At 48.8% G+C, this 13,245-nt stretch overlaps 1 protein-coding gene across 2 annotated transcripts in view; it reads left to right on the forward strand.

Moving 5' to 3' along the window:
• The window catches only part of LOC110467886 (vascular endothelial growth factor receptor kdr-like), a 124,503-nt gene that overhangs the window by 22,532 nt on the left and 88,726 nt on the right, over positions 1-13,245 (forward strand). For both annotated transcript variants that reach the window (XM_077786581.1, XM_077786582.1), the window contains exon 2: positions 10,466-10,562. In XM_077786581.1, coding sequence (XP_077642707.1) covers positions 10,466-10,562 — 97 coding nt within the window. The remainder of the gene's footprint in view (positions 1-10,465; positions 10,563-13,245) is intronic.

The raw sequence follows: 13,245 nt of genomic DNA on the forward strand, positions 1-13,245 counted from the left end.
CCAGACTCTTGCCAACAGAAGGAGCAGATAAATGATTGCCCTTGGTATCAGACCCGCCATGATTCCAACCTCTCCTGATAACCACTCCCTTTTCCAACAGTTTTATTATGGCAGCACCTAAAGGCCCACTTATGAGCCATTTGTGATAATTCCCATCCATTGGACTTAAATTTTATTTTTCCAGATCTTATAAATCTCATTTTGAACAGGGTTTGAGGATAGGTAGTTACAGGGGTTTCCAACACTCTCATGTGCAAGTGGATGATGGAACAAGAAGAAAATTTGGGAATCATGGATTTAGTCTGCAGATGGTGGAGGAGGGACATGAGTGAGCATCCTCCTGATCTGATACATCCAGGCAGAGGCTGAGTGCTGGAAAAAGAGACTGAAAAATGCTTTCAAAGAAATACACATTTTGCTAAATCACAGTGTCAGGGATTTTGTAACTTCTCTCTCTTCTTCTCTGGCCATCTTAATGTCTCTCCAGGGGATCCATGTTACAGTTTTCCAAAGCCTTGGTCTTAGGATGAATTACCATCATATTTTAGTATCAAAGGAGAAGCTGACACACAGGACAATGATTTAGTTGATTGGGTATTTGGAAATACTGTTTCGCTTGATACTGTTGCCTCGGGTTACATGGAAAATTGCTCTGGAAGTGAATGTCCTAAGAACTGAAATAGCCAGGCCAGGTGAAGGTCAAAGTTAGCACCCCTCAAGTGGGACTTCATTTGGAGTTCATGCTGGGCAGTGCTTTAATTTGTGTGCTGTGGCCCAGTGAAATTTCATTTACCAACCTCTTTAACCTGAGAAAAGTTCATTTGCATCTGTTTGCTGTGAATTTACTGGAGCATTACTTTTCAACCCCAAATCTGTGGTTCTCAACCAAGTCTGGCTGCCCTAAATTACTGATGGAAGTTGTGTACTGATTAAAAATATCAGGGAATAGGTCAGCTCTCTCCAACCAGGGCAGATTTTCCACACGTGGGAAACCAACTGTTGTATTGAACTCTGGCAAAAATTTCAGTTCCCCACTGACAGCAGCTTGCATGGAAACCTCAGGGAAATCCCTCCTTAACATTTTCTGGTGCCAGTTTCAATCCTGACCTCTGCTGGCAGCTGGGCTCAGTTAGGAGCTGATGCCTGCCTGGGTTATTGCATTGCCCCTAAACACTGAAATAAGGCAGTTTCTTATCTACAGAGAGATAAAACCTGACTCAAATCTGTGTCCCACCTGCAGTTCATCATTCCTGGTGCACCTTGTCCTTTCTTTGGCAAGTGCCACCACAGTGAAGGAACCACCGCAGACATTTCCAGTCTGCCAATACCTGGGCAGTGATGTGATTAATAAGGAAAAAATTAATATAAATCTATCACAGCCACACAGAAAAGGAAAGGGTTGGTGTTTTTTTTTAAATTCTGATTTCTTGTCACTTCAAAAAGAAATTATGAAGAAGGTATAAAAGTGCATAGAAAACCTGTTGAAAACCTCTCAACTACTGGTCTAACTTTAAAGAATTCCATTCTCCTCAACTTACCAAAGTGTAGGTAAGCCTTTTATTCCAGGTTAAAAAGTCCAGTGTAACGAGTGAAACTGGGTAGGAACAGGAGGGAAATCACTGGAATCAAGAGAGATTTACTGCTTGTTTTTGCATGGGAGGAGCTGGCTCATCTCAGGATGGATTTCAAGAGTGACTGATCCTCTCTGTGTACATGAGTAGGTTGGGGAATAGTTCTTGGAACTGAGTCAGCCCAACAATTGCTTTCATTATTTGCAGCTGTACAAAACAAATAAGTTTGAGAGAAATTTCGAGAGGTGCCAAATCCAATCCCATTGATGTGTGAGTGAGCAGTGTTTAGTGCTGCACACAGGAAACCCATGAATTACTGCTGATGACTCCTCAGCCTCACCTGTCACCTTTGCTAAATGAGCAGATCTGATGATAACTCCTCAAAATAATCAAGTAATTAAACTAGAAGTGTTTTAATGCCTTCCTTCCTTAGCATCCACAGCTTTGTCAGTAACTACTCGCCACATACAAATTACCTGCAGAGAAGGATTCTAATTAGATTAAAGGCAGCTCAGTGCAGGGTTTAGACAAGCTGGAACCACAGCTTGGTCCAGGTCTGGTGTCTGTCGCTGTGAGGAACAGCTGGGCTGACAAGCCATAAAAATCTCCAGCTCACATAAACCACCAGGAGTTCACCTGGGGGGACAGTTCTGAGTTGGCACAGGGACACAGGGAAGCCTGGAAAGAGCCCAGGGGAGGCAGAGATAGATCAAGGGACCTGCAAGGATCATCCAGTCCAAACCCTGGCCCTGCACAGACTCCTCAGCAATCCCAACCTGATTGACCAAATCCTCCTGCAGCTCTGGCAGCCTCAGGACTGTGCCCATTCCCTGGACAGTGCCCAGTGGGGAAGAACCATTCCTGATTTCCAACTTAACCCTACTCTGACACAGCTCCAGCCACTCCCTGGGTGCTGACCCTGTCACAGGGAGCAGAAGTTGGTGCTGGCCCTCCACTCCCCCTTCTGAGCAAACCTTCCACCTTCCCATTTTCCTACGCAGTGCTCTGGAGAAAGGGAAGAAATCTGGCTAGGTTCACTTCCAGAGAAATGCTGGAATAGCTCTGGAGTGCAGGAAGTGCTCCCTGAGTCCCCTGGGAGGAGATGAAGGGCTGGGCTGGGCAGGGGGAGCACGGGGTGACCCAAAGGCAGCTCAGAGAGCTGTGCCCAGCTCTGGCTGGGGCTGCTCTCCAGGAGGACTCATCCCGCAGCCCCCTGGGTGCCCTCACTCCTCCTGACTCCCAGCTTTGCCTGAGGAATGTGCCCTGTCCTGGGGATGGCCAGTGAGGAGGAAGGAAAGCTATGTCTGGAGCGTTGATGAAGTAATCCTGTCTGGGAATCATTGGAAACACTGATCTGCAGCCCTCCAGCTTTTCTCAGGAGACCATGCTGGGGGCAGAGGCAAAGACAGCTTCATACTTCACATTTTTGGATTTTATTTTTTGTTTGTTTCTCCCTAGAGTATTTAGGGCTCCTTTTTTGTGCATCTGGTTCCCACTGGGTCTGCATACTTCCTAATCATGGAGATGTGCCAGGTCTTCTCTTTCCCAGAGGAATTGCCATAATTTGGATCAAGAAATAACAACATTCCCAGCCTTTTTTCCATCAACATGAGATTACCACATTTCCTAAATACTTCAAATTGTGCTTGAGTGCCTGGCAGATGATTGCAGATGTTGCCACCTCCTTTCCCAGATTTCATGTTTATTTTCCATGTAGATCCGAGTTCCTGGCTTATCAGCCAGTCCCAAAGCGAGGACATGTCCCCTCAGTCCCCAGCTCACCAGCAGCACGGGCTGGTGACATCCCTGGCACTCCCTGAGACTCTCTGTGGTGTCAGAGGGAAAACAATGGCCCTGATTAATGAGCTGCCACTGCCCAAGACCAAACAATTTTGACCTGGAGCTGCTTTCTGTGACCCCTTCCCATAAATCTGCAGCTGATCCAGAGATCCAGATCACAGACAGCCGGGAAAAGCCATGGCATTGGAATTCCAGGGACTGCCTTGGAGCAGGTGCAGGTGAGCCCCAAAGGTGATGTTTGGATTGCAGAAAAGGCAAGGAAAGGTCACAGGGTTTGTGTGTCAGCACCCAGAGCAATCAGGTGGCCTTGCTGAAGGGTTTTGCTGATTGCAGGAGGAAACCAGGGTGACCCTGTGCCACCTCAGCAGGAAATGCTGATGCATCTGTGGCTGAGGAAAAGCCTTGTAGGCTTTTCCTACAAATCCCAAAAGCTGGGCCAAAGCCTTATCTTATCTCCAAACACTTTCTCCACTTAGCAGTTGTTTTTCCTTTGCTGTTGTTGACGTCTCCCTGCTCCAGACTAATGATTTTATTTTTCGTTGTTGTCACTTTGGATCATTTACACTCCAACTGCCCTGAGCCACACACAACTTCCACTTGCAGCAGGCACAGAGGAACGGGTGGGAACTGCTCCCCTCTCTCGTGACTCAGCTGAGCAAATCCTGCCTTCCCTGGCCGGGAAAATCAATGGAAACAGGAATCCTGTTGCTTTGCCAGAGATACTCTTGGGTTAAAACTTGCATTTGAATATCCTGAAGGAACCTTTGCCATCTCTCCTGATGAGTTTGTGATTGCTAATTTAATTTTGGACAAACTTCTTCAGCTTCTGTAGGAAGGGGGGACTTTGGCTCTGGCCTGGAGGTTCTCAGCTCTGTGCCCACCCACAGCAGAGTCACCCTGGGGGACTCCTGGTTATTTTAATGAGGAAAACCACAGGAAGAGAGGCTTCTAGTAACCATTCCCCTCAAACAAACAAAGGAAATAGAGAATCTTTAAAAGCTGATGAACCATTTTCCTTAAAAATAGTTCAGCTGGAATAGCAGGCAAGGGAGAGAATCCTGGCCAGAGGTGGTGAGAGGCTGAACCCCTTCTCACCTCCTCCTCTAGGAAAAGTGGTTTAGCACAGTGGAGATGCACAGGAAAAGATGAAGGGTTTAAATCTTCACTGACAAATTATTATCCTCAAAAGACACAAGGAGAATTGAGAGAGCAAATAACATGACCCAAAGCAGCTCCCTGAGCACAGGAAATGGGAGAGGCACTCAAACCACATTAGGTCTAGAGGGGAAGTTTTCCCCAGGCAGTTCTGACCCACACATTCCCCACCTGCAGCCCATCATGGGGGCCTTTGCCCTCTGTATTGACTCAGTTCCCATCAGGGCCTCAATACAGAACTCACCAGCCAGCAGAAAAGCCAAAAATTGGGAGTTTTTTCTCTGACTTAAAGCCAAGACCTTCCCCACAAGAGCCTCCCTTCCCCTTTGCTGGGAAAGTCAGTAACATTTCATTTATAAGATCTTGTATTGTGCATAGAGAGCACAAAACATTTAATTAATGTCTAGGAGAATCAAAAATCTTATGTCCAAATTCACAACAAAAGGAGGCGTGGAGATGGGTCTCTTTAGTTATTTGCTACTGTCTTTTTAAACCTTTAAAAATAATAGAAAACCACTTGAGTGTAACAAGTGAAAGCTGATTCCAGGAGCTGAAGACTTAATAAAAACATCAAATATTGCAAGGCTTGTGATCCAATAATGCTGGCAGTGTTGTGGTGCCTTCTCTTTTCATGGGGGTAACCTTGAAATAAATCCTAAAATTATTACAGGCCATTGGTTTAAACACACATGGCTTTTCAGTGAATCCCTGAGCTCTCAAATTCCAGCAAAAATAAATTTCCTTGGGGATGGAAGCATGAAAATACCCTTTGAAAGGGGCACCTGCTCATTTGAAGGTGTGTCCATGCTGTGCTGGTGATGAGGTGCCCTGGTAGCTCGGAGGGGAGAACATTGTCCTTTCCTGAGTGTCATTTCTCAGCAGGGACTGAGTTTGGAGGATCTGCCTTGCCCACGTTTTCCTGGGAGGAGGAGAGGGGACAGCTCTGCCTCTGCACCACCCCAGTCACCGGTGGTCACCTCTCACTGGTCACCAGGGCAGGGTGTGGTGTCTGGACAGCCCCCGGTGCCCAGGGTGTTCCTGGAGCTTCTGGTCCAGGCTCTGCCAGGCAAGCACAGCTCCATCATCAGCAGCATCCTCAGCAATGACAAAACAGATTTTAAACGCTGTGTGTCTGTCACCTTCCTTCCCTGACTCAAATCAGCTCCAAACTCTGACTTCCAGCTCCTTCCAAGGGGCCCTGAGTTGCCCTGGGTGCTGCTCTCTGCACAGTTTACACACGGGAACAGTCCCTGGAGCTGACCCATGTGCACAAAGCTGTTTGTGTGCCCACGCCCTCGTGCCATCCCTGCTCTAACCTGCCAGCACAGCACTCTGTTCTGCCCAGCAGTCATTTCCTTGTCACCTGAAGCAGAGGCTGTGTGGGCTCTGTTCCCCCAGCTCTCCCTGTGAGCTGTAAGGATCTCCCCAGATCCTTAATCAGGGATCACATTGCCTGAGCTGTCACTGAGCCACACCCAGGCACTGCCAGGCTCACAACCATCTGTGAGGGCTCTGCCAGGGAGAGCTGCAGTGCCCAGAGGATGCCTGGAGGAAGGCTGTTACAATTAGGAACAGAGATTAAAAATACTTTTTATCCACACTCGCTGCTGGGCCCAGTATGGAGCATCAGGCTGTGCGTGGGAGGGATCTCCCTGTGCCAAGTGAGATGGAGTTGGAAACCATCTGACAGAGAGGTGAGGGAGGTCACCCATTACCCTCTGCCTGGGGAGCCTCCCGTGTTTAATGCTGGCCATGCTGCAAAATCAGATTATCCCAGGAAAAGCCGTTTTCAATATATTTTTCTCCCCTGGATAATGTATCAGTCAACCTTTCACATTTTGCTCCTGAGGATTTGTGGTTGTGCTGTGTTTGCGGTTTTCACCGCCGAGCGCAGAATGTTAAAGCCTGAACTGGAGGTAGGAATGGACTCCCAGAGTCAGAAATGGCACAGTGAGGCTCTGGGCAGAGGCTCTGTCCTCACCTGGGCTCTTGCCAGGGGCATCTCCAGGCTGGAGGTGCTGCTCTTGTCTGTGCTGGCAACAGCCAAGGCAGGCAGGGAGTGAGGATCCTGAGCAGAGATGTCCCTTCCCAGAGGAGCCTGTCCCTGCCCCAGGCTCACACAGGGGATGTGCTGCTGGGAGCTCTTTGTGGCTCTGCAGGAGGCAAAGAGCTGTCTGCCAGACCTGCAGGATTGTCACTCCAGCATCTCATCCCAAACCATGCCAGGGTATTGAGAGAAGAATGTTGCACCAGGAGCACACTCAGAGCAGGGTCAGCTCCACAGGGGATGGCAGGGACAGCTGAGGCACCCAGGACTTTTCTTGTGGCTCTCACAAGGAGCTTTGCCATTTTCATGAAACAGTAATGACTGCTCACTTTAATTTTATATCCCTTGTAGCCCGAGAGCATGACCAAAATTATTTATCAGGGAGGAGAGGACGATGTTTTCTTAGGCCTGGGCATTGGAATTTGGGCAGTGCAATCAGAGCACTTCAGCTTCAGCAGGACCCAGCCCAGCAGGTCTCCCACCCCACCCTGGGCAGGCTGTGGGTCCTGGCTTTAGGGACAGAGGTTGGGGAGCAGGGCTGTGGAAAAGAGGAGGTGCACTGCCAGGAATGTGCTTGATTCTCCCTTGCAGCATCCCAACACCTTTATAAAGGCATGAATCTCTCAAACACAGACAACAAATATGAAAGTGGAGCACATCCTTCTTCCTCATCCAACACACCCTGGGGCTGTCCCCAGCTTTGCCTTCTAAAAGTCAAGTCTGGCTCTAAAGGGACCAGGGGAGATTAGGAATATTGTGAGGTCTCACTCTGCCAGTTTGGCATTAGGTGTTCTGCCCTAGCACAGCCTGACCTTGCCCCCACGACTCCCTCTGTTTTGCCCTCAAAATGTTCTTTTCCCAGCCCACTCAGCAGTGGTGTGGTAGAAGGGGCACAGTCCTTGTTTATATAAACCTTCTGTCACCTGCCAGCAGAGACCAGATGTGCGTGGCACAGAAATTCTCCTCCTGTCCTCTATGGAGTAGAAAAGCACTAAAATTCCACTTTGCTTATTCTGTTCTTCAGCTCCCGAAGCCAAAATAAACTTTGGGCAAGAAGTAACTCAGAAGCAAAACCAGAATAATTGAAAAATACTTTTCTTTCTCTTAGCAAGAACAATGTCAAATGTTGTAAAAGCCCAAAGACTTTGCAGTCAGAACAGAGCTCAGGCTCTGACCCCAGACCCTCTGACAGTGCCACCCTTGCTCATGAGAGCTGCAATCCAGAGGCACCAGCTGAGCCCCCCTTAAGCCCTATGAACAACTGAAGGCATAAGAGGAGATAAATAATTTTGTTTCAAACCCCAGGATTTTCTAAGTCCTGGCTGAAGTCACAGCATCAACAGCCTGGAGCAGACCCTGGGAGGAGCAGTGTCCTGGGAGAGCAACAGGGACCCAAACCCCCCTCAGCTGGCAGATTAATGGCTTTTGACAGACAAATTTGAAGCTGTTGGCCATATCCTGGAGCATTTTTGCAAAGCTCAGCACAGTCAGTCTGAGGGGGCTGTGAAATGCCTCAGCACCACGAAAGAGCCTGTGCCAAGGCTCAGCCCATTCCCAGTGGGAACTGGCTCTGCCTGGAAGCCAGAGGGGACTCAGAGCCAAGAGCAAGGGTGAGCTTGCCTGGCAGGGGCTCCTCCTGCAGAGTTTGGGGCTTTTTCTGTTGGTTCTCAGCTCAATGTGATGCTGCTCCCTGCGTGTGCCATCCCGAGGGTGTTGAGGAATAGCAGTGCTTCCCAAATGAATGGGAACTGCAGGGCTGGAGCCTCCAGCTGCTCTGTTTGCCCAGAATTTCATGGAATAGCAGTTTGGAGGTGCTAAATAATGTCACACAGAGCCACTGGAGGGAGATGGGGTTGGACAGACTCCAACTTCTTGTTCTGCAAAGGACTTTGGAGATGGAGCAGCAGTGCCAGCGCAGGGGGAGTGGCTGGATCTGTCTCTGGTGGCCAGCACTGGTTCAGAGTCTCAGCCAGTATCGGAATCTGAGCTATTGATGATTCTGAGATTGTAGAAAGTCTCTGTCTGTCAGCCCCGCTGCCAAAGCAGAAGCCATAATTGGTCTGTGCTGGTTTCCAGGTTGTTTATTCTGTTTATCTCTAACACGTTCTGCTGCCCTGCCCAGCTCTGTCCTGCAGGGCAGCGTGTGGGGCTCTGCCCTCAGTGGGATGTGACAAACATTAAATACCAGAAACTCCCTGGGCTGGATTTACAAGAACGTGCCAATATCTGTCACCTACGTTGGACAGTGTGTCCCCAGCCTGAACCAACAGAAAAATGCCAACACCACAGTGAAACATGGAGGGCAGGAAGAAGGAGAAAAAGGACAAGGCACACCCAATTTCCTCCATCTTGTCCCCTTTGAACCCCTAATCTAGAATCCTAAAATTTTACTTTTGCACCCATGCCACTTAATTATTAAAACTTAATTATTACTGATATCAAACACTCAGAGCTTGTAATTGATCCTGTAATATTGAAAACTCTTTTCCATGGCCAGAGATCACAGCCAGTGTCTCAGGGGGCTCTGTCCAGGGCGGTTCCTGACCCCTACCAGGGCAGCCAGAGGGAAGCTCTGGATTCCCACACTCCCAGTGTCTGTAGGAAGGGACAGGGTCTCCAAGGGCAGGCCAGCACCGTGGTGTCTGGGCAGGATCCCCTCTGGAAGGGCTCTGTGGTGCCATGAGATTACTTGGCCTCCACTGAGATCCTGATGGCAGCTCCAAGAGCTCCTGGAAAAAGCCAGAGACTCCAAAGTAGGAGTGAGTCACTCCCCACACTGATGCCAGGCAAAGAGCAATTTACTGAAATGAAGCAGCTCAGAGATGAGAGTAGAGAGGTGGGGGCAGGAAAATCACTGCTTCATGCAGCTGAAAAGTTAAAGCCTAGTGTTTCTCTTTCTGCCAGATATGTTATCTCCCTGTCTGCTGCAAATAATGCCCGTGCTGGGAGCCCAGTGAAGATTGCTGGCTTATCGAGTTTGAGGCACAGGAGAAGAGAGAAATTTGAAGAGCAGGAGGGGAAAGAAAACACGGCTTTAATGTCAGAGCTTTGGAAGTGGAGATCATTATCAGAGCCTGATTTCTCCTCTCCTTGATTATGTTACTTTGAATTTGGACAAAGTAACCAGCCTGGCCAACCTCCACTTCTGGTTCTTCTCAGTTTCACTTTCTGAACATTGTCTCATTGTAGATGAACACTCAGATTGTCCCTGGGGACAGTTCCACAGCAGGAGACATTTCCTGGGCCAGGAGATGATGAGAGAGACCTTTGTCACTGCGGTCATTAATGCCCCTGGTCTCAGAGACCTGGCAAAATCACAGATTCCCCTGGGAGCATTACCCTAGCCACAGTGCCCACAGAACCTGGGGTTCAGCTCAGATGCAGGATTTGGGAGTGGTGATTTGGGAAACACCAGGTTTTCAATTTGCCTTTAATATCACAGGTGCTTCACAGAGCTGCTCCCCAGAATTATTGTTTTTTCTTCTCATCAATTAAAATGTAATGTATGAGCTCATCCATCAAATTATTTCCCAGGGACCTGACTCCTTCCACTTTTATATGTGTGCAAAATCCTTTTGACACAGATCTGTTCTTGTAAATCTGCAACAATTCAGTAATAAAGTTGGCTCAAAATACTACTGGCACAAATGCAGGTGCTCAGTGTCAGAAAAGAAAGAGAGGAATAAAGGAAACAAAAACAAACTGAGGGCATCTCCTGACCAAGGATAAATGCAGCACTGTGTGGGCCCCCAAATGAGGAACTATTTACAAAACAAAGAGTTTGCCTCGAGTGCATTGTACTGCTCTGAATAGCCCGTCTAAACTAATGATGGTTTCTTCTTTTTTTTTTTTTTTTTTTTTTTTTTTTTTTTTTTTTCTTTTTTTGGGTCAGGTCTCGCTGAGGAAGAGCTTCTTCAAAAACCGAGGCTGAGCATTCCCAAGGACCAAATTGTCATCTCATCAGGAGACACCCTAAAAATAAAATGCTGGTAAGTCTTGCTCAGAAAATGCAGAATTTTTGTCCTCGTGTTGATTGGTTTGGCCCAGCACAGCTCCAGGACAGAGCAGAGCCTGATGCTCGGCCAGCTGGGAGCTGGGGCTGTGTGGAGGGAGTTGGATGAGCTGTGACAGAGCAGGGAGGAGAGTCTGGGGTCAGCTTGGCCAAGTTCTTTGTGTTGTGCTGTTCAGGGGCCCAAGCAAAGCCCTGAGTCAGCACAGGGGAGAGCTCACAGGAGCGGGATGTGCCGTGCTTGAGGACATGGCTGTAAATTCTCTCTGAACTAGGGGCAGATTCATCTCCTCTGCAGCTCAAGCCACTCCTTTGCTCCCTGTCCATGAGGAAACAACAAACAAGATCACCAGGAACTGCCACCTAGCCCATCACAGACACTTAAATAAGCAGCAGTCACGGTGTGCACATTCAAAGACCCAGCCAGTTTAAACATAACATGTTATTCAAATCAAATTTAACCAGGACTTGTGAAAAACTAAAGTGCTGCTGCTGTAAATCACAGCAGCACCTCAGTCCAGGCACGATGTGTGCCACCAGCCATGCAAGGACCAGCAGGATTTTGGTGATGACAGGGAGAGGATGCTCTGGGAATGGGGATACATCTGACACATGAAGAAGGAGCAAACCCAGAGCAGCTCCTCTGCTGTGCCAGAACATGCAGCAGCTGCTGGGTCCCACAAAAGGCCTCAGACAGGGATGGATGGATGTGTTACTTGTTCTGAGTGGGATTTTTACACGTCACTACTGCCAGAGGATGTTTCTCAGGTTTTTCTCTGAGTGTGTTGTAGGAAAAAAGCTCAGGGTAACACAAACTCTCACAATTTTTCTCTCTCACACACACACATGGATTTTACACCTTCTTGCAAGGCCCCCTTGTCTGGCACCACTACCTAGATGGTTTCCTGCAACAGAAGTTACTGAAAACAGGAAAAAAAAAGCAGTGAGAAGATTAATCTAAGCTTTAGGTTACACTGACACATCCCCTCTGATTTTTGTCCCAGACTATTTAATCCTTTGTTATAGTGAAAGGTGAATGGGCTCAGACTGTGTAAATTTGGGATGTCTTCTGGAGTGCAAGGCAGCTTTTTTCCAAATCCCTCCAGCTTGCCATGTGGCTTACGAGGTCAGAACAACCTTCCAGTGGTATTTTTAGCTTGGCAAACAGCAAACATAATGGCAATAAAGTCTAAGCAGTCCTTTAACATCTCAGTGGTGCTCTCCATAAAACCTGTGTGGACTCAAAGACCCTGAGGTGACCCAGGCCAATTAAATCAACATTTCCCAGCAGTTCTCTATCCCCCACCTTTCTAATCTGGAGGAGCATCCTACTATTCTTGTATCACCAAATGAATAAATAATTGAAGGAGTTATGAGCACTTCAGTCCCACACTGCTTTATGGCTGCAAGCAAGAAATCCCCAAGAGAGGTCTGAGAAACACAAAAGGATGTGAGCATGGGGTGTAAGATGGGACCAGGGCCTGGAGCACTTCAGCTCCTTGGCTCAGGAGATTCAAAACCTGGGAACAGAAGTGGTTTTTGAATGCAAGATTCCCTGATCAGCCCCTCTGGGGATGTCTTCCGTCCTGCTCCTCTGCCACATTCACAGGTTAGCTCCTGGCCCAAGGGAGCTCTGGAATTCTTTGTGCTTCCAGGGGCATTTGGGGTGTGTGGGGCACAGGATGGGACAGCAGCCCCAGCAGGTCTCTGGGAATGTCCATTTTCCCTTCAACTCCAGGCTTTTGAGGTCCTTGGCCAAGATTTCCTGGTTTGTGGTAGTGGAGCCAAAGCTGCTGCTGCCACTCCCCTCTGGCAGATGTGTGAAAATCCCAAAGCAACAGCCAAAGGATACATTATCCACCAGGATAATGTATGCAGGGGGGGAAGAATTAAGGAAGCACAGGTGTGAACTCCCAGTGCTGCCCTGCAGAGCCACCAGAGCAGAACTGGATGGACACCAGAGGAGGAGTGAGTGGGTGACGAGGAGCAGGGACACGGTGACGTGCTGGGAGCTGTGTCTCTGTGTGAGCTGGCTCTATTCCCTATTCCAGGCCAGCAATCCCAGTCCTGGAGTCACCAGTGACGTTGGTAGGGTGGGCCAGGGCTCTGGGTGCTCGGAAGGACAACGGGAAGCGGCTCTGACGTGGGGTGGGGCTGTCCAAGCCACCAGAGCATCCAAGAACAAGGGCGAGGCTGCTCAGCAGAGAGGATATTCCCACTTTTCCCTGTGCTCTCTGTCAGCCTTGTGCTGGCAATAACCTCAAGAGCCCAGCTCCATGTCCGCCTGCTCTCCAGGAAGGCGACAGAGGGACGGGCAGGAACAAGGGCCAAGAGGATGTTTGTGGAAATGTCACTGGATGTCCTGGCTATTGCACCACTGGAGCTCTGAGTTCTTGGCTAGCTGGGAATTTCACACAGAGACACACTTTGGGCTTTGCCATCTCAGTCAGCGTGTCTGGACTGGATTTCTCCCTGGCAGCACGGAGCTGGGGAAGTCCAGGGGTTCTCACTCCCTCAGCACATGCCAGTGGGAATTCTCTGAGTGAGAAGGGGCAGCCAATCCCCCTGTTCTCGAGAGCACACACAGAGCTCCTTCTCTCCAACACCAACTTCTTCCCCAGGAAAATCCACAGGAGATTAGCCCCCAGCCTGCCAGTTTCCAC

This window comes from Lonchura striata, chromosome 14, assembly GCF_046129695.1.
Source record: "Lonchura striata isolate bLonStr1 chromosome 14, bLonStr1.mat, whole genome shotgun sequence".
Taxonomy (NCBI): domain Eukaryota; kingdom Metazoa; phylum Chordata; class Aves; order Passeriformes; family Estrildidae; genus Lonchura; species Lonchura striata.